This window comes from Hyla sarda, chromosome 11 (assembly GCF_029499605.1).
Source record: "Hyla sarda isolate aHylSar1 chromosome 11, aHylSar1.hap1, whole genome shotgun sequence".
Taxonomy (NCBI): domain Eukaryota; kingdom Metazoa; phylum Chordata; class Amphibia; order Anura; family Hylidae; genus Hyla; species Hyla sarda.
Window position 1 is genome coordinate 77,789,607 of NC_079199.1, and position 22,186 is coordinate 77,811,792.

The 22,186-nt window shown below is 42.3% G+C and overlaps 1 protein-coding gene and 1 non-coding gene across 4 annotated transcripts in view; one reads left to right on the top strand and one right to left on the bottom strand.

Annotated features, from left to right (window-relative positions):
• Positions 1 to 22,186, bottom strand: part of LOC130295874 (uncharacterized) — a 464,016-nt gene that overhangs the window by 12,430 nt on the left and 429,400 nt on the right. The window contains exons 5-8 of one of the 3 annotated variants that reach the window (XM_056547151.1): positions 14,741 to 14,812; positions 14,559 to 14,636; positions 10,577 to 10,688; positions 7,826 to 8,794 (exon numbers count right to left, since the gene is read on the bottom strand). The exons of the other annotated variants lie outside the window; for them this stretch is intronic. Of the exons in view, the coding sequence (XP_056403126.1) occupies positions 8,592 to 8,794; positions 10,577 to 10,688; positions 14,559 to 14,636; positions 14,741 to 14,812 (465 nt within the window). The 3' untranslated portion in view covers positions 7,826 to 8,591. Of the gene's footprint in view, positions 1 to 7,825; positions 8,795 to 10,576; positions 10,689 to 14,558; positions 14,637 to 14,740; positions 14,813 to 22,186 lie in introns of those variants that run through there. 3 annotated transcript variants of the gene reach the window in all.
• Positions 18,793 to 18,979, top strand: LOC130296000 (U2 spliceosomal RNA). The gene has a single exon (XR_008849094.1). It is a non-coding gene; the product is annotated as a U2 spliceosomal RNA (small nuclear RNA).

Here is a 22,186-nt window from a genome sequence, read left to right on the forward strand (position 1 = left end):
TGACAAACAACGTGTGTGTCACCATTTTTTCAGTCTCTGCCAGATAGCAAACAAACAGCAAGAGCCTGACATTACCAGAGTGGACGAGGACCATTGTTACTGGCCCTCCCCAGACTAAAAAACACCAGCCTGTTAACAACTAGGCCCAGGATCACCATTTTGGATGCTCTGGGCCTGTTGGTACCGGCTCTTCCCGGTACCTCGTTTTAGGTTGTGAACTTGGTAATAATTGGAGGTTACCGCTTCCTGGTTATTTATTTTTTAGCACAAACGCTAATCCCTGCGTTTGTAATAGACTACATCTATACGATTGGTTCCACTACTAAACCGTATAATATAAATTATTAAAAAAAAAATTATAACATTTTAGAGAAATAAGCACTCCCCTCCATTTTATTGTTTTTATACCAAAATAAAGGAGAGCCAGCTACATAGGCAACTGAATGCAAAATTGTATTCCTCACAATTAATGAATCTGAAAATAAAACATAATAATTTAATTGTGTAACATGGTATTCAAAATACATATTAACAGGGTAGAGGTGGCGCTATATGGTGTGGTTCACATATATCAGGTATCCTGCATAGGTGGTCTCACCCTAAATATTGACACAACTGATTGAATAACTTATGAAAACTCGGCATAAATTGTATTGACTCATGCGTCCATTGTTTCTTGCCAATGGACAGGTGAAAGCAGAAAGTTGTGTTACCCTGTCATAAGCCCTCCATCATGTCCACCCATCTGGCATTAACCTCCCTGGCGGTATGATTCTTTCTGGAAATTTGTACCAAAAGCGGTACAATTTTTTGCACTGAATCTCACATCTCCCCCCCGCCCATTTCACATCTCCCCCATCACATTCCCCCTCCCTTGTCACATTCCCCCTCTCCCTTGTCACATCCCCCCGTCACATTCTCCCCCCTCCTTGTCACATTCTTCCCCCCTTGTCACATTCTTCCCCCCTTGTGACATTCCCCCCTTGTCACATCCCCCCCCCTTGTCACATCCCCCCCTTGTCACATTCCCCCCCTGTCACATTCCCCCCCTTGTCACATTCCCCCCCTTGTCACATTCCCCCCGTCACATTCCCCCCCTGTCACATTCCCCCCCTTGTCACATTCCCCCCCTTGTCACATTCTCCCCCTTCATGTTACATTCCCCTCCCCCTGTCAAATCCCCCCTTGTCACATCCCCCCCTTCATGTCACATTCCCCCTCCCCTGTCACATTCCCCCCTCTTGTCACATTCCCCCCCTTGTCACATTCCCCCCTGTCACATTTACCCCCCCCCTTCATGTCACATTCCCCCCCCCCTTTGTCACATCCCCCCCTTCATGTCACATTCCCCCCCCCCTTGTCACATCCCCCCCTTCATGTCACATTCCCCCCCCCCTTGTCACATTCCCCCCTCTTGTCACATTCCCCCCCCTTGTCACATTCCCCCTGTCACATTTCCCCCCCCCCCTTCATGTCACATTCCCCCCCTCCCTTGTCACATCCCCCCCTTCATGTCACATTCCCCTCCCCTGTCACATTCCCCCCTCTTGTCACATCCCCCCCTTCATGTCACATTCCCCTCCCCTGTCACATTCCCCCCTCTTGTCACATTCCCCCCCCCTTGTCACATTCCCCCCTGTCACATTCCCCCCCCTTCATGTCACATCCCCCCCCCCTTGTCACATCCCCCCCTCTGTCACATTCACCGCTTTGTCACATTCTTCCTATCCCCTCCTTGTCACCTTGTTCTGCAGCAGGATACACTGGGTTTGCCGGGCAGTTTTCAAACCTAGTGTATTTGCTGCAGAACAAGCCCTTTCCCCTTCAGCCAATCACAGGCTTTACACCACTGCGGCCTGTGATTGGCTGAAAAGTGAAAGGTCCTGTAAGATGAATAGAGCAGGGACCAGAGCGCACGGAGGGGAACGGCATCTGCAGGGACCGGGATTAGGTGAGCAAAAGGTTTTTTTATTTTACTACTTTTTCCTTTTACATTTAGCTCAGTGTTTTTCTGACAGGGTACCTCCAGCTGTTGTGAAACTACTACTCCCAGCATGCCCGGACCGCCTTTGGCTGTTCGGGCATGCTGAGAGTTGTAGTTTTGCAACAGCTGGAGGCCCCCTGGTAGGGAAACACTGACTTTTAGTATTTTTCTTTACCTGCTCTGGCCGGCCCCCGCAACGCGAGCCAACCAGAGCAGATAATCGCTAGTTTTCCCGGGGGGCCGCATCGCTATATCGCATTGCTTTTGCGATATATCGTGCAGCCCGGCCGGGAACTCTGTAATTCTACCCCGAGCGTGACTCGGGGTTACCGATTCTGGCAGGGAAAATTAACCCCGAGTCACGCTCGGGAATACCGCTCAGGAGGTTAAATTTAGATTCTTGATGAATGTGAACTGTCAAAAAGAAAAGATTGGTATCAGTTCTTGCATGATTTTACCCGCAAATCACGCCAGAGGGAAACTTTGCAGGACATCAATTTTGAGGCAGGATGGTTGGACATCTGAGAGGGCACCTGACAGGGTAACACATCTTTATGCGTTACCCTGTCCACTGTCTTGAAAAAATGGACACCAGATGCTATACTACTTATAATAAGTGGTCATCTGTTGTGGCGTCAATTGTGTCAATATTTATGCTTTAACCTATGTTCACTAGAGATGAGCGAACTTACAGTAAATTCGATTCGTCACGAACTTCTCGGCTCGGCAGTTGATGACTTTTCCTGCATAAATTAGTTCAGCTTTCAGGTGCTCCAGTGGTCTGGAAAAGGTGGATACAGTCCTAGGAGACTCTTTCCTAGGACTGTATCCACCTTTTCCAGCCCACCGGAGCACCTGAAGGCTGCCGAGCCGAGAAGTTTGTGACGAATCGAATTTACTGTAAGTTCGCTCATCTCTAATGTTCACCATAAGGTGTCTATGCATTCAATTTGGAACAAGTTGTGATACATAGATCAAAACCATAATTAGGAAAATGATGTATTGGTCTGTATGTCAATGTGACATTTTCCTTTTCATTTTTCAGAAGACTCATCTACAGCTATCTTATTTGTGTTTATTGTTGACTACTCTACAGAACAGCTATACAGGTTGACATTTAATAATACATACATAATTGTATTATGTAATATAAACTAAATGTACATAAAAACATTTTTTTGTTATAATCAATGTCTTAGCATTACATGTAGCTGGCACGGACGTCACTGTGCCAATGTAGTCGAAATAAAACGTAAAAAGGAGTTTAGTAGCTGTGCTGGAGTCCCTCTATTTTCTGCCCAATATACCCTGTCGTCACAGCCCTGCTGTATGAGTGATATTTAGTGGGGTGGGGGTGAGTACTGAGTTATTCAGGGGCGCACTGCTTTACTTGAGTCCTCCGCTGTGGAACTCTTTTACCCTTGCAGTGCTGTTACAATATTAACCAAGTTTCAAGCGGAATGAAGGTTTGCCAGTATGTGCCTCTTGCTGGAAAATGCAGATGGTGGTGTTATTGGACTAGGTTCAGGGACCAATGCCACGATTTGGCTGGACAGCGGTGATGTTGTGATCAGTGGAGCGTGCTCTCAGTTCTCAAGTGAGACGGTAATGGCTTCGTAATTGCATGTACTACTATGTGTATAATATTTTGGTATTGGTGTGTGCAGTCCTAGGCTACACACATTTATGGAAGCCACATCCCCATTTTCAAAAGCGATTAGTAGGGTTAACTTGTGATAAGTTGTCATTTGTTGTGTTATAAATTTTGTCTATTTAGGCTTAGTTCACCTATGGTGTCTATGTGTTACATTTTTTAAAACTGGGCAACATAGATCAAAAATCTAAGTAATAAAATGATGTTTAGTTCTGTGTGTCAATGTGACATTATCCTTTTTTGATTTTTTTCAGAAGACTCATGAACAGCTCTTTTCTTTTGCTTTATTGTCTACTACTTATCAGAGCCGCTTTTCAGGTTTGCATAAAAATTTTACATAAAGTTATGTAATACATAAATATAGTGTGGGTGATTTTAGAACAACTTGTCCTGATGTGAAGCTGAAGAGTGTCCCATGGCAACTGTTCAGATCGCTTCTTTCATCAAAAAAGCTATATGATTGTTTGCTTTGGGCAACCCAACAACCTTTAGATACATAAATGTATTTCCTCTTCATGCCACACAGAGGTAATAAAGGGGCAATGAAATAGTAGGGTGAAAATTAGTAGTAGATATAGTGGCGGATCAAGGTGAAATAATATGGCACAGTGGTTAAAATCATATGGGGGGGGGGGGTGGTTTTAGTAGATTACTAAAAGGCTCTCAGATATTCTACTGTATTTAAGGGTTTTATAGTTAATTACAATCTTCATTTAGTACATGACACTACTCTATAATTTATAAAGATTTTTTTTGCCTCTATTCACAATAGGGAACATCTTCCACTAATGGACACTATTTTATTCCACGTGATTCTGCACCATTCTTAGATTATAGTGGATACTATCTTATGCCTCAGTTCAATAATGTAATGCTCCCGCACTAAAATTATTTAGAAAGCTTTGTAAAATTTTGGAAGGAGTTACATTACTGTACTAGTGAACTAACATATTAATCTTGTATTTATTATTTGAATGGTGCTTTTTCAATAAATATTATTTTTCAAATGTTCTCCTAGAAAATAGAAACATAATGTAATTTTAATATTTTTATATAGACATATTTAGTATTTATTTTAAAATCCATTATTCCATTTTCTTCTTTAGAAAATGCCGGGCTGCATTGTCAACGGTTGCAAGTCAAGGAGCGTAAAAGGCGACCATAATATCATCATGCATTCCTTCCCAAGAGAGAGGGATTGTATCATGGCATGGCTATTGGCTACAGATCAAGAGTTTCCCAAAATTGATGAACTGGTTGACCACATTCATCTCTCTAAAACGAACAATTATCGGCTCTGCTCAGCCCATTTTAAAACTACTGACTATACCTTTAATCCAAATTCAGGAAAACAGAGGCTCACCCCCTTTGCCGTTCCTAGTATTTTCCTACACGGGATATACAAGTTCAAGCTGCCGAGGCAGTTGAGGCTGAAATCCTGAATCCTCAAAAGAGGAAAAGATTGGATGAAGACGTAGCTTCAACCAATGGTTTAAAGCCAGGGGAAATGTGCCCAACCTGCCGAAATATTGTACCTCATGTTAACCCAACTGAAACGGAGCCACAAGCCTCAGAGATAACGAAAAAGGAAGCAGCAACTATATTTGACAGGAATTGGGGAACTGGAAATCAGTGTATACAAGTAAAACCTACAACTTTCTCTATAAAAATACAATGCAGAAGACTGGTTAAAAAAAAAATCTTGAGAAAAAAAAAATCAAGACAAAGCTTGGTATTTGGAAACCTGCCTTCGGAGCCATTGCAAGGTGCCAGTGTAATATTTTCGACTCCGAAAAAAAATATAGGACCAACTGGATCAGCAACTCTTAACAGTGTACCTGAGTTTCAAGAAAGTTGTAGAGCTAGACACGAACTACTACCTGCCACGCTTTTATCCGAATTGACAATTTCACCTATACAACCTATTGAAGACCCTGAAGTCACTGTTATTGTGGAGGAATCTACTCTGCATGCCCCTATATCTGTTTTAGAAGTAGATAAAAGTTTATCAACAATCACAACTCCAGTCTCAACAAATGAAAGTAGTTCAAGTGATGATGAGGGAGACTCAGTTCATTCAGATGATGAAGACTACGAAGAAGAGGACAGTCAGCATGTGCTGAGTGAAAAATTTGTAAATGTAAATGTACCACATCATGAAGAAAGAAAATTCATAGTTTATGAAAGCTGTTTGGACACATTACTATACAAGATGCCTTGTACCTCTAATCCACCCTGCAACAAAAAAATACTAAGAGTGTATAAAAAAACAAAGGGATCATATATTTCAGTCTTTGCTGAATTCGAGGCCAAACATTTAAAATGCATATGGCAGAGCCAGCCCCGATTGGGAAAGAAACCATTTGGAAATTTACAGTTAGCTACTGCTATCATTACTAGTGGAAACACTTACATCAAAATCCAACAGTTCCTAAAAATATTTAATATTTTGGGAATTAGCCAGGCTACTTACTACCGTATCCAAAAAATATATATATTTCCTGCAATTGAAAATTCTTGAACAATTAATCAAAAATTAGAAATGGAAAAAATATCACAACATGCAGTATGTGTTGCTGGAGATGGACAATGTGATTCACCCGGGCACAGTGCAAAATATTGCATATACACATTGATGGATGTAGAAACTAACAAAATATTGAATTTCAACATTCAACAAATCGGTATTGGTTTATCCTCTGTTGCCCTTGAAAAAATAGCGTGCAAGAATGCCTTGGAATTTCTACTGCAAAATAAAGTGGACATAGACATCATTTGCACTGACCGGCACGTATCCATCAGAAAAATGCTGCGTGAGGAATATAAAACAATTGGTCACCAGTTTGATGTCTGGCACTTAGCAAAATCTATTGGAAAAAAGCTACTTGCCGTCAGCAAAAAAAAACAAAAAACTGCCAAGATTTAGCAGAATGGATAGGACCAATTAAAAATCATTTATGGTGGAGTTCTAATACTTGTGAATGCAATCCAGATGAACTTGTAAACAGATGGAACTCTGTCTTGTACCATGTCACCAACGTTCATTTTTGGAAGGATGATAATGGTCAGGAATCATCTTGTCATCATGACCAACTCCCTGAGGACATTCAGTCCACCCGAAAATGGTTAAAAAAACAAAGTGCCTGTTATGTTGAACTTGGAAAAATTGTCATGGATACAAGACTACAAAAAGACCTTAGACATCTTAGCAACTTTTGTCACACTGGAGATCTGGAAGTGTTTCATAGTTCACTAACAAAATACAGGCCTAAAAGACTTCATTTTAGTACAGACAGGGTGTATGCTCGAACACAGCTTGCTGCTCTTGACCATAATTATAATGAATAGAGTGCAAGCAGTTGTTACAAGAGAGACTGAAACTAGCGGACCTTTAGGCACACCGAGGTACAATCTTGCCTATTCAAAAGCCCGGAAAGAGTGGTTTGTACGATCAGTGTATGAGCCAACCACTCAGGAATTCGTCTCGAAAATCATGCAGGATGTAATGGGACTTGCTGATGGAAACATTTCCATAGACTGGACCTCTCGCCGGTCAACAATGCCTTCTAATATAGCACCAATTGAAAAACCAGACAAACAATCAATGGTTGAAAAACACCACTCAAGATTTAAATTTTTTACTTGTTTGTTATGTGCTATATACTTGTTTATGTGCTATATTGTTTAACATGCATATTCATGTATATTTTCATGAGTAAAAAATACTTTTTTTTATTAATGGTTTATTATTATAGTGTTGTTTATTAAAAAATATTATTACTACTTGTTTTTGTGAAATGTTTTCATTACAGAAAATAAATTTTAATCATCAATTGTTAAAAAAAAACGTAAATCAAAAATATTCAGTTTCTAAGGAATTAATATTTTTTTTATATGCCATATAAGACTACCTTTAAACAAGGTAAAATTTTATAGAAAACCGGGGGTTATCTCATACGCCAGGTGCTGCAGCTGGCCGAGATACAAGGAGTATGGATTATCTATTTTTCAGTTGGTATGTATTTAAAATTTCTGCTTTATATAGCAACTGACAAATAATATCTTCTCTACTTTGAATTGTTGCCATCTTGACTATTTATTCCACACACAATTCTTCACTGTTAAACATGCAAAACAAACACATTAGGATCCGCAATTATTTTACGTGGGCAACAGAGGGGTGTACATGGGTGACAGAGGGGTGTAGAGGAGTGTATATGGTTTATAGAGGGGTGTAGAGGAGTGTACATGGTTTATAGAGGGGTGTAGAGGAGTGTACATGGTTTATAGAGGGGTGTAGAGGAGTGTACATGGTTTATAGAGGGGTGTAGAGGAATGTACATGGGTAACAGAGGGGTGTAATTGGGTAACAGGGGTGTAGAGGAGTGTACATGGGTGACAGATGTGAATAGGGGGTAGACATGATTGACGGGGAGGGGGAGCATGTGTGACACTGAGGACAGGAGGATGAACATGGTGACACGGGTGTGGACGGGGGGGGGGGGTTGACAGTTGGGGTGGGTAGAGGGTGGACCTGGGTGACACTGCAGTGACGGTGGCACCGCAGGTATTACAGCTTCTTCACCATGGCTCCATTTTTGCCTCACTGGGCCGCAAGGGGGAGTGGGACACTGTGCGCAGTTCGCACGCAGGCTTCCCTTCCACCCTGCGCCGTCAGTCATCAGCGAGCATGCCAGGGCTGGAAATAAAAAAATCAACGGAAAAATAAACTCCAACAATGGGAAGTGTCAAATGGAATAGCAGTGTGCCGACCACGTTTGGGAAATGACTGGTGTAGACAGATTAAAATAGACAAAATAAAATAACCACCATAAAAATTTAAATAACTAATTAATATAATATAAATAACAAGATAAATAAACATAAAAAAATTGTAAACAATAAAAGTGCAATGTAAAACTGTAATAACATGAAAAGTGCAGAAAGTAAGTGTCATAGTGAATCAAACATCAGCAGCCATGTCACTTGCTGGGTATTCATCAGGCCAGTGGAATCCAATATATTGCCCGTCAGGATCTGGAAATTCAGACCTAATAAAATTGACGACACATGATGGTATTGGCTTTCGTCGTTTAGGCCCAAGGATTCCATGCGCAAAACAAGAGTAGGATCTATAAGCGGACTTGCGAATAACCCTACAAATAAAATAAGATTAAAATAGTGTAAAAATTATGAATAATTTACAAATATGTGGATTTAGATTCAAATTTCACAATCGTGGGGGAAGACTTATAAAGACCTACATCATGTTGTTACACTTACATGAGTTCATAAGGCTGTGGTGGAGCTAAAACCATGTGCTACCGTATCCCTGCCGTATGGTAAATCATTTCAATGAGCCGACCGGAGTGATCCTCAGTGAGGTTGGCTCATTTTTGTCCCGTATGCACTTTCAACCGTACCTAAAAAGTTGAAGTAAAACCATGGTCGACTATGGCTTTAGGTCTGTGGAAAAAGCGCATACAGGGCAAAAATGAGCCAACCATAATCGGCATTTCACTCCGGTCGGCTCATAGAAAGGAATTAACATACGGCTGCATATGGCAGGGATACGTGATCCCCCGGTTTTATCTCCCCCAGCCGTATACGCTAAAGTTTGTGTAAATGTACTTTGAGATTGGTAAATTATTTGCACACAAAAAAATAAATAAAAAATAAAATGAATTGTAATAGCAACTGCAATTATGTTCATGTAAACACAGAGAAATGCTGATATGCACATTTTTAATTTTTCAAGTTTTATGAAAAGGTCAAAAAAAGAGAGTAATATTTAAAAACATTAAAAAAAAATGTTTCTAAAAAAGATATAAAAATTTATATACAATACAATATTATTACCTATTGCGATTTTTTAAAAATTCTTTGGCACTTATCCATCCACTGAACTTTTTTCTTTAAATCTCAAGTTGACTAACTCCTCGTGTTGTAGAATACAAGTTAGTCCTTTATCAAAGTGGGGATTAAGAATATCCTCCTCCTGGCAGCAGATGCTCTCATCTCTTGTTGGCATAATTTTGCAATTTTGGCACTTGCACCAATGTGTATTCCCAATTCTTGGATCATTATAGTTCAATGTGGTTCAATGTGGATAAATGTAAAGTTATGCATCTGGGTACTAATAACCTGCATGCTTCGTATGTCTTAGGGGGGATTAAACTGGCAGAGTCACTGGTAGAGAAGGATCTGGGTGTACTTGTAGATCACAGACTACAGAATAGCATGCAATGTCAGGCTGCTGCTTCCAAAGCCGGCAGGATATTGTCATGTATCAAAAGAGGCATGGACTCAAGGGACAGGGACATAATACCCCCCCTTTATAAAGCATTGGTACGGCCTCACCTGGAATATGCTGTTCAGTTTTGGGCACCTGTCCATAAAAGGGACACTGCGGAGTTGGAAAGGGTGCAGAGACGCGCGACTAAACTAATATGGGGCATGGATCATCTTAGCTATGAGGAGCGATTAAAGGAGTTTCAATTGTTTAGTCTTGAGAAGAGACGTTCAAGGGGGGATATGATAAACGTATATAAGTATATTAATGGCCCATACAAAAAATATGGAGAAAAACTGTTCCAGGTTAAACCCCCCAAAGGACGAGGGGGCACTCCCTCCGTCTGGAGAAGAAAAAGTTTAGTCTCAAGGGGCGACACGCCTTCTTTACCGTGAGGACTGTGAATTTATGGAACGGTCTACCTCAGGAACTGGTCACAGCAGGAACAATTAACAGCTTTAAAACAGGATTAGATACATTCCTGGAACAAAATAACATTAATGCTTATGAAGAAATATAAAATCCTATCCCTTCCCCAATATCGCGCCACACCCCTACCCCTTAATTCCCTGGTTGAACTTGATGGACATATGTCTTTTTTCGACCGTACTAACTATGTAACTATGTAACTATGTAACTATGTCACCTGGGATGTCATTGATGCTTGGCCACTCTGGATCGTTTTGGAAAGAGTGCTCATGTAGCTCGCCATGTAGTTCTGCCTTTTTTCTTAGTCTTTCCAGAAGAGCTTTTCGTTTCTAAAAATGAATACAAAAAGATAAAAAATTGTATACAATAAAAAAATGTAATCCTCTTGAACAATATATTAAATGGACATAGAGGTGTCACAAAAAATTTTGGGGACCACTTACAGTAGCCCTATGGGGGACTGTTTTATCCAAACCCACCAGTTCCTGCTAAAATGTTTGTGCAATGCATCAAGCTACAGACAAAATAGGAAAGTACAGAAATTTAGGAATAAATTAACCCATTAAACATTATCATTTTGGTGAGTCAGAATACCATTGGAGGCTGAGTATGAAGTCAGCCTCCATGGTCTATTGTTGGTGTATAGGAATGAATGGGCTAGATCTATAACATTGAGATTTTTTGCCCATTGAATTCAATGGCCCATTGTGGTCTATGGAGATCCTGTGTCAAATGAAGTAGGAAACTAAACAGCAGGGTACTGGTAGTAATATGTATGGGAGACCCTGGTGTGGGTTCAATTACTGGGTTCAGCTCAAGTTGTGTGATTATTCTTTAATTAGGTTTGACAGATATAGGTCAATTGATACTTTGAACCGTGGAAACTAGGTTGATTGGATACCATAAATGGGCAACTAGGTTAATTGAAAAAGGAGGTAATGTGTTGTATTCAATTGACCTAGTTCACAAAAGTTCAAACTAATATGAGTATAATCACAGAACTCTATGGGGGAGATTCATCAAAACCAGTGTAGAGGAAGAGTTGTGCAGTTGCCCATAGCAACCAATTGGATTGCTTCTTTCATTTTTTAAAAGGCCTCTGAAAAATGAAAGAAGCAATCTGATTGGTTGCAATGGGCAACTCAGAAACTTTTCCTCTGGACAGGTTTTGATAAATCTCCCTCTATATCAACAGAGGAATTGATACACATTACTAAAAGGACACTGCTGTTCAGCTTTCTTACAAGTTTACCACAATATCGCCATAGACCACAATGGGCCCTTGGATTTAAATAGACAAAAAATCACTATGTTATAGATTTATTTATTTTATTTATTTATTTATTTATATAGCGCATACAGATTCCACAGCGCTTACAATTATGGGGTACAAACAAAGACAAGTATCAGACATAAAATTACACAATAACTATTCAAACAAGAGGTGTGGGGATATGTTGAGGATATGTTGGGGATATGTTGAGGATATGTTGAGGCCAATTAGAGACTACTTGTAGGCCTGTCTGAAGAGATGTGTTTTTAAGCCACGTTTGAAACTATGGATGTTGTTGTTGAGTCTGAGGGATTTAGGGATAGCATTCAAGAGAACCGGTGCAGCACGAGTGAAGTCTTGTAGACGGGAGTGAGAAGTTCGGATTATAGAAGATGTTAGTGTGAGATCATTAGCAGATCGGAGAGAAAGTGTAGGATGGTAGACGGAGATGAGAGAGGAGATGTAGGGAGGTGCAGCATTGTGGAGAGCTTTGTGTGTGAGACTGAGGATTTTGTACTGTATTCTGGACTGAATTGTTAACCAGTGTAGTGACTGGCACAGGGAGGAGTCGTCGGTGTAGCGGCTGGAGAGGAGATGAGTCTGGCTGCGGCATTAAGGATGGACTGAAGAGGAGAGAGTTTGGAGAAAGGAAGGCCTATTAGTAAAGAGTTACAGTAGTCGAGACGGGAGTGAATCAAAGCAATAATGAGAGTTTTAGCAGTTTCAGTAATGAGAAACGGGCGGATTCTGGAAATGTTTTTTAGATGCAGGTGACAAGAACGTGAAAGAGACTGAATATGGGGAGTGAAAGACAGATCAGAGTCAAGTATAACTCCAAGACAGCGAGCCTGCTGCCCGGGAGTTATGGTAGTACCACATACCGAGATGGAAATGTCAGGGTTAGGTACAGTATCAGTTGATGGAGAAAAGACAAGAAGTTCTGTTTTAGAAAGATTTAGTTTCAGATATAAAGAGGACATGATGTCTGAGACGGCAGCGAGACAGTCACTGGTATTCTGTAGGAGTGCAGGGGTGATGTTGGAGGAGGAGGTATAAAGTTGGGTGTCATCAGCGTAGAGGTGGTACTGGAAACCAAATCCACTGATTGTTTTCCCAATCGGGGATGTGTAGAGTGAAAAGAGTAGAGGACTTAGGACCGATCCCTGGGGAACCCCGACAGCAAGGGGAAGAGGAGAAGAAGTAGAGCCAGAAAACGAGACGCTAAAGAAGCGGCCAGAGAGATAGGAGGAAAACCAGGCGAGAGCAGAGTCCTTGAGACCGATGGAGCGGAGACTACTGAGGAGGAGTTGATGATTCACAGTGTCAAAAGCCGCAGACAGGTCCAAGAGAATCAGTAAAGAGAAATTGCCATTTGATTTGGCCATCAGAAGATCGTCAGTGACTTTGGTTAGGGCCGTTTCTATGAATGGAGTGAATGGAGCGGAAACCAGACTGTAAGGGGTCAAGGAGAGAGTTCTCGGAGAGATAGCGGATAAGGCGGGAGTAGACCAAGCATTCCAGGAGTTTGGAGATAAAGGGGAGATTTGAGACGGGTCGATAGTTGGCTGCACAGGAAGGGTCCAGAGATGGTTTTTTCAATAGTGGGGTTATGATAGAGTGTTTGAAGGAGGAGGGAAAGACCCCAGAAGAGAGGGAGAGGTTAAAGATTTTAGTTAGGTGACAGCTGATAGCAGGAGAGAGAGACTGGATGAGGTCTAAAGGCATGGGGTCACTAGAGCAGGTAGTGGGGCGGGCGGAGGAGAGGAGCTTGGAAACCTCATCCTCCATTACAGGCTCAAAAACTGAGAGTGATGAAGAGGAGACGTGGCTGGGAATTGGATCAGAACTTTTAGGGGACTGGGAGAGGATTTCATCACGAATTTCATCGATTTTAGTTTTGAAGTATTTGGCCAGGTCTTCAGCACAGAGATCAGTGATTGGGGTCTGTACTTTAGGCCGAAGGAAAGAGTTGAACGTGTCAAAAAGGTGTTTAGGGTTGTTAGACAGAGAGGAGATGAGGGAGGTAAAATATGTTTGTTTGGCGAGGTGAAGAGCGGAGTAATAGGATTTAAGCATGAATTTATAGTGCAGATAGTCTGAAGAAGTCTTAGTTTTCCTCCAGAGATGTTCAGCACACCTAGAGCATCGCCTGAGAAAGCGGGTTGTTAGCGTGTGCCAGGGTTGCTGCCGTCTGTGTCGGGAGATTCGTGTTTTAGAGGGTGCCATTTGATCCAGGGTAGACTTTAGGGTGTCATGGTAATGTTTGGCTGCTAGATTAGGGCAGGAGAAAGAAGAGATTGGTGATAGTGAAGATTGTAGAAGATAGATGTAGCCAAGTGGTCTTCAAACTGTGGCCCTCCAGATGTTGCAAAACTAAAACCCCCAGCATGCCTGGACTGTGAGTGAGTTGTAGTTTTGCGACATCTGGAGGGCCACTGTTTGAACAACACTGATCTAGCCCATTCATTCCTATACACCAACAAATTAACCCATTAAACATTTGAGGTTTGTTTAGTCAAAATACCATTGGAGGCTGAGTATGAAGTCAGCCTCCAGGGTCTATTGTTGGTGTATAGGAATGAATGGGCTAGATCTATAATATTGAGATTTTTTGCCCATTGAATTCAATGGCCCATTGTGGTCTATGGAGATCCTGTGTCAAATGAAGTAGGAAGCTAAACAGCAGGGTACTGGAAGTCAGCCTCCAGGGTCTATTTTTGGTGGATAGGAATGAATGGGCTAGATCTAAAACATTATTTTATTTTATTTTTTTTATTTTGCCCATTGTGGTCTATGGAGATCTTTTGTCAAACGGGGTAGAAAGCTAAACATCAGGGTGCTGTTAGTAATGTGTAGGTTAGACCCTGGTGTGGGTTCAATTACAGTGTTCAAATGATCTTCAAGTGTAGCTTGTTGATATGCTTACCGGCGTTATTTCATGTATTGTTGCAGCTGTTTCCTCCTCACTGTCACTTTCCGTCTCCTGTTGAATACTATAATCTTCCTATTTAAAAAAAAAAAAAAGTGAATTAATATAATAATAAGTATTTAAAAAAAAAAAAAAAATATATATATATATATATATAAATAATAAAGAATATTAATTACCTCATCAGAAGATTCTTCAGGATTATATTCTTCATCCCTTTCCTCCTCTGCAGCGTATGAATATCCAGTTGCCTTTAGTAAATATATTAATAGAGTATGTAATAGCCTAAAGCAAAATTCTCCATTACTTGGTTTTGGTCTTGTTGAGATAACATGTTAGTGGCTATCATCCTTTTTCAGTACAATAATCAATTATACAAGGTTTAATAATACTCTGCACATTGTATTTATAGCGACAGCAAGCTAGGGCTGCTCAATATCATATTTTGAGCCTGCATGCTATGCACGCTCAGCTAAGCAAACTCATTATCATGTATTGAGTGTGCATGTTATGCACACTCAGCTATGCAGGCTCATTATCATGTACTGACTGTGCAGGCTATGCACGCTCAACATCAGGTATTGATCAGATAAGCACGCTAATTATTATGTATTGAGTGTGCATGCTATGCACTCTCATTATGATGTATTGAGCCTGCATGCTATGCACGCTCATTATAATGTATTGAGTGTGTAGGATATACATGTTCAATATCATGTATTGAGCATGCATGCTATGCACACTCATATATTAACGTTCATTATTATGTATTGAGTATGCATCCTATGGATGCTCAATGTAATATATTGAACATGCATGCTACACACTTTCATTATGATGTATTGAGCCTGCATGCTATGCATGCTCATTATCATGTATTGAGTGTTTATGCCATGCACGCTCAATATCATGTATTGATTGTGCATGCTTTGCACGCTCAATATCATGTATTGACTGTGGATGCTATGCATGCTCAATAACATGTATTGAGCATGCATGCTATGCACGCTCATATATTCACATTCATTATCATGTATTGAGTGTGTATGCTATGCATGCTCAATATCATGTATTGACTGTGCATGCTATGCACGCTCATATATTCATGTTCATTATTATATATTGAGCATCCATGCTATGCACTCTCATTATGATGTATTGAGCCAGTATGCTATGCATGCTCAATATCATTTTTGAGTGTGTATGCTATGCATGCTCAATATCATTTATTGAAAATGTATGCTATGCACGCTCAAAATATTCACGTTAATTATGTATTGAGTGTGCATGCTATGCATGCAAAATATCATTTATTGAGCATGCATGCTACACACTTTCATTACGATGTATTGAGCCTGCATGCTATGCATGCTCATTATCATGTATTGAGTGTTTATGCCATGCACGCTCAATATCATGCATTGATTGTGCATGCTATGCATGCTCAATATCATGTATTGACTGTGGATGCTATGCATGCTCAATGACATGTATTGAGCATGCATGCTATGCACGATCATATATTCACGTTCATTATCATGTATTGAGTGTGTATGCTATGCATGCTCAATATAATGTATTGAGCATGCATGCTATGCACACTCATATATTAACGTTCATTATTATGTATTGAGTATGCATCCTATGGATACTCAATGTATGCTACACATACATGCTACACACTTTCATTACAATGTATTGAGCCTGCATGCTATGCACGCTCATTATCATGTATTGAGTGTGTATGCTATGCATGCTCAATATCATATACTTACTGTGCATGCTATGCATGCTCAATATCATGTATTCAACATGCAGGCTATGCACGCTCAAAATATTCATGTTTATTATTATGTATTGAGTGTGCATGCTATGGATGCTCAATATCAGGTATTGAGCATGCATGCTATGCACTCTCATTATCATGTTTTGAGCCTGCATGCTATGCACGCTCATTATCATATATTGAGTGTGGATGGTATGCACGGTAAATTTCTGATTTTGGACTCATTTGGGACTTTGGATCACTATCTATATTGTAGTGCTGCGGTTTTATTGAGTAACACCGGATCACTCCAGTATAGATGGTGAGCAAAAAAAGCACATTTATTCCATTGGGGGGAGGTTATGGTGTTATGTGCAATACAGTCTAGATGGTGATATAAATTGTGAATTCATTCCATCAATAAATATGCACAATTTTTGAATGGAATAAAATCTTTTTTTTTAATCACCACCTATCCTGAATTGCTGAGGTGTTCCTAATGCAATAAAATATGCAATCAGTGAGCACATGTACACGATAAAACCGCAGCAATGCAGTATAGGTCAGTGGTCCCAAAACTGTGGCCCTCCAGATGTTGCAAAACTACAATTCCCAGCATGCCTGGACAGCCGTTGGCTGTCCAGGCATGCTGGGAGTTGTAGTTTTGCAACATCTGGAGGGCCACAGTTTGGGGATCACTGGTATAGATGGTGGAAAAAAAAGAGATTTTATTCCATTACAAAAATGATGCATCATTTTTGAATGGGATAAAATCACTATTATTGACACCATTTATAATGCACTGCTGGCTGCAGCCATTCATTTGGGAGTGCAGCTTTATATGAAAAAATAAATAAATAAATTCACAAAGCTGCAATCCCCAATGAATGGCTGCAGCCAGCAGTGCATTATAAATGGTGTCAATAATGGAGATTTTATCCCATTCAAAAATTATGCATCATTTTTGATTGGGATAAAATCACTATTATTCACACCATTTATAATGCACTGCGGTCTGCAGTCATTCATTGGGGATTGCAGCTTTGTGAAATTTTATTTTTATTGTTTTGGGCATATAATCAATTGTACTACCCACTATTTTGATATTATAAATTCCCTTAGGGCACAGTACAGCAGCTCCGTTCTCAGACTCTCCTCCTCTCTGAATGGTACGTGCAAAACTAAACAGAAAGGAGGAGACTCAGAGGCTGCCGTCCCTCCCAGCCTGTATGCGCGCCTGTATGCGCGCTCCCGACATTGAGCGCAGAATACAGCAAGATGGGCGGAAGTGGTGGCCGGCGAGGCTTCAGATGACGTCACGCCGGCCCGCCCGCCGACTTCCTGCAATCGTGAGACTGCTCAACTCTGAGCTACCGAAGAGGAGTGGAAAAAGGTATTGTTCTAATGTTTTAAGAGGATAAAAAAAACAGGGATAGATGTAGACAGTGTGAGGGAAAGATGGGGAGGGGGAATATGGACATTTTAGTTGAGGATAGCTACTCTTTAAGAGCACATACCTCAGCTCTTCAATAAAATATTTTTTTTTATATATCTATATATATATATATATATATATATATATATATACCGTATTTATCGGCGTATAACACGCACTTTTTAGGCTAAAATTTTTAGCCTAAAGTCTATGTGCGTGTTATACGCCGATACACCCCCAGGAAAGGCAGGGGGAGAGAGGCCGTCGCTGCCCGCTTCTCTCCCCCTGCCTTTCCTGGGGTCTAGAGCCCTGCTGCCGGCCCTTCTCACCCCCTGGCTATCGGCGCCGCTGCCCGTTTTGTCCCCCTGACTATCGGTGCCGGCGCCGATAGCCAGGGGGAGAGAAGCGGCGCCGACAGCCAGGGGGAGAGAAGGGGCAGCAGCACCCATTGCCGGTGCCGCTGCCCCGTTGTCTCCCCCCATCCCCGGTGGCATAATTACCTGTTGCTATGCGCTGCACGGCGCGGCGCACTGACGTCATGCGCCGCACCGTGCATAGCAACGACGCAGGGGACGCGCGCCGGAGGCCTGCAGCAGCGCGGACCCGACCCAGGTAATTATGCCACCGGGGATGGGGGGAGGCAACGGGGCAGCGGCGCCGGCAATGGGTGCCGCTGCCCCTTCTCTCCCCCTGGCTGTCGGCGCCGATAACCAGGGGGTGAGAAGGGCCGGCAGCAGCGCTCTATACCCCAGGAAAGGCAGGGGGAGAGAAGCGGGCAGCGACGGCCTCTCTCCCCCTGCCTTTCCTGGGGGTTTATCGGGGTATACACGCGCACACACGCACCCTCATTTTACCATGGATATTTGGGTAAAAAACTTTTTTTACCCAAATATCCTTGGTAAAATGAGGGTGCGTGTTATAGGCCGGTGCGTGGTATACCCCGATAAATACGGTATATATATATATATAGATAGATAGATAAAAAAAAAGTCAGTTCTGTTATGGTGAATATATTTATTGTGTGATTGACAATTGATTGGTAATAAAGGTTTTTTCAATCAAAAATCTGTTCTTATCAGTTTAATATCTGATACGTCCCCTATCTGGGGACCATAAATTAAATGGATTTTTGAGAATGGGAGCCGATTTGGAAACTTGCTTCCGTCGCCCAATGCATTGACCCGATATGGCAGTATCTTCGGGTACAGTGCACCACCCCATTCCAGTGTTAAAAAAGACAGATTCTTATTTAATCCTCTGTGGGTGCTGCTGCAGCTGTTGCCTGCCTTGTCATGTCAGTCAGACTGGCTGCAGAAGGTGCCGCTGCTGTCCAGACCCAGTACTGCTGAATGGCCTCCTTAATTGGATAAGCTCATCGTATCCTCACAAAAAAAAAAAGAGTTCCACAATTAGAGACCACAATAATGAGTTGCACTGACTGGTTTATGAACGTCTATCCATTTGGCGTTTTACTGACCATGTTTGCACACTGATTGATGTCATAAAAACTAAAAAAATAATAATAATACTAATCTAGCACACCTGTGCAGGTTTGACATGACATGATACGTAGCTGTCTTGCAGGTGGTGCTGAATCCTGTTAAATGATGTGAGGGTCTCATGGTTATTCACAAGGGTGCGTCATTGCTGTTGCTTGACCATGCATTGGTTCTGTGGTCAGTGAATGATAAAAACAAAATTTGCCATCCATTGATTGATGAGAAATCAGCCATGAGGCATTTGTTTTTAGAAACTGCTGCTCACAACCAATGTTGCAATGGAGTGTCTCCATCTGCTGGTGGTATTGGATAAGCATTAGTGCTATGATGGGGTCTGAAGAAGAAGAAGAAGATGGAAAAAAATTAATAAAAAAAAGAAAGAAAGAGAGAGAGACTGACTGAGTGAGTGGGTAAGAGAGAGAGTGAGTGAGTGATTGAGTGAGTAATTGAGTGAGTGAGAGAGAGAACAAATGAATTAAAGTGAGTGAGTGTGTGAGTGAGAATGAATGAAAGTCTGAATGACAGAAAGAAAAAAGTATGAAGAAAGAAGTATGAAGAAAATAAAATGTATATGGAGTTGCAAACATGAGTGCAATCTACAAAGCTGTTGAGGCTGGTCCTCATGGGAGGATTGTTGCACCCAGGACCTTTAGTTCTATTAAATGTCATTCAATGCCACTGCCAGGTGTAAACAGCAGAAGAACCAGAAGCACCAACAGCACGACCATGGGTTGTCAGATTACCCTGATTCAGCAAAGAGTCCAAAAGGATGCAGGTGAATACTGTTTATTTTCAGTTTCTCGTTACAGTTGGTTTGATTCCGTGTCCGGACAGCCAGGGAGGTGGCTGCAGGCAACAAAGGTAGGCGTGTTGTTTTCATATGCAGATCTTAACCCCTTAAGGATGGAGGGCGTGCCCATACGCCCCCGTTTCAAAGTCCTTAAGGACTGAGGGTGTATGGATACGCCCGTGGGAATTTCGGTCCCCACCGCTAGCCGTCGGGGACCAGACCGAGATGCCTGCTGAAATCTTTCAGCAGGCATCCTGTGAAAATGCCTAGGAGGGTCCTAAGAACCCCCCATGTCGGCCATGGCGGCAAATCGACGTTTGTGGCAATTCCGGGCTGATCGGGTCTCTGATGACCCGATTGCCCGGAAAATAGGGATGAAAGGATTTGTCAGTGACAGCCCCAATCCTCCTAAGGGATAGGAGCGAGGTGGCAGTGGTGCCATCCCCCCCTATCCCCTGCCATTAGTAATGATTACTGACCAATGGCAGATAAAGGCGGAGGGGTTACCATGGAAATTCCCCGCTCTGCCCGCCCCTGGATGTCAGGCAGAGAGGGGGGGGGGAGAAGATGGTGGCGGTACCTGGGGGTTTGCCCCCCCCTCCATGCGAATGTACAGGGTACATTCACAAGGGGCGGGGGTTTACGGTTAGTCTCTCGCTGCAAGCTAGAGATGCAGGAAATTTTCTGCTGCAGCTCAAACTCCCAGCAGGAAACTCGCTGTAATCCCCCGGCAGTCTGAATGTACCCTAAAAACACTACCTATAAACATACCCCTACACAGTCCCCCCCCCCCCCCCCCAATAAAAATGAGAAACCTCTGGTATGGCACGGTTTCTAAAACGTAGTCTCCAGCTGTTGCAAAACAACAACTCCCAGTATTGCCAGACAGCCATTGACTGTCCAGGCATGCTGGGAGTTTTGCAACAGCTGGAGGCACTCTGTTTGCGAAATACTGCCGTAGGGTAATTTTGGTATCCAAGGCAAGTCTAACTCTTGCATCCGTAATTTAGGCCTTAAATGCGCATGGCGCTCTCTCACTTTACCGTACTCGGTAAAAATTGCCCAACAAATTTTGGGGGGCTTTTTCTCCTTTTACCTTTTACAGCGGTTCTGACATAAACGCACAAAAATAAATACCCACATGTGACCCCATTTTGGAAACTACACCCCTCACGGAATGTAAGAATGGGTATAGTGAGCTTTAACACCCCACAGGTGTTTGACAAATTTTCATTAAAATTTGGACGTGAAAATGAAAAATTTTATTTTCTTCACTAAAATGCTGGTGTTATCCCAAATTTTTCATTTTCACAAGGAGTAATAGGAAAAAAAGCCATTGATGGCTGGGAAATATTGGAACATGGAGGTAGGCATCTTTGATGTCCACTGAAGAAAGAAATTCCCCTTGTTCCATGGATGCCACTACCGAACGGAGGGATTCCAATCGGAAGTGGCGGATGAGAAGATGAAGGTTGAGACGCTTGAGGTCCAGGATTGGCCGCACAGAACCGCCCTTCTTGGGGACCACAAAAAGATTGGAATAGAAACCCCAAAAATAACTCCCTGGAGAAGCAGGGACCGGAGAGCCCCCCCGAAACTGTTTCGCCAGAGAAGGAGACCGGGGGCCCGGGACTGAAAAAAACGATCCCTCGGGAGGGAGGCAAATTCCATTCGGTATCCGTTGGACACCACGTCCCTGACCAAAGAGTCCTGAATGTGTGTGGTCCAGATGTCTCGAAAAAGTAAGAGACGACCTCCCACCCGAGAAAAATCTGCGGGTGGGGGCATCAGTTCATGCAGAAGTGGGTTTGCGTTTGCCTGATTTGGCCGCAAAACGGCCGGAACGGTTGGTGTCCAACTTCCAAGACGGGCAAGCCCGGAATGAGGGAGCCTTCTTGTCCCGCGAAGGCGCCTGCCTAGACCCCTAATTAGGGCCAAAAGTCCGAAAGGACTGAAAGGAAGAGGACTTCCTCTGGGAAGTAGAGCGAGCCTTATTTTGAGGCAACAAGGAACTCTTGCCAACCGTCGCCTCAGAGATAATCTCGTCAAGGCGCTTGCCAAAAAGACAGGCACCAGTAAAAGGAAGCTCGGTGAGAGACCTTTTGGAAGCGGCATCCGCATCCACATCCCAAGCCT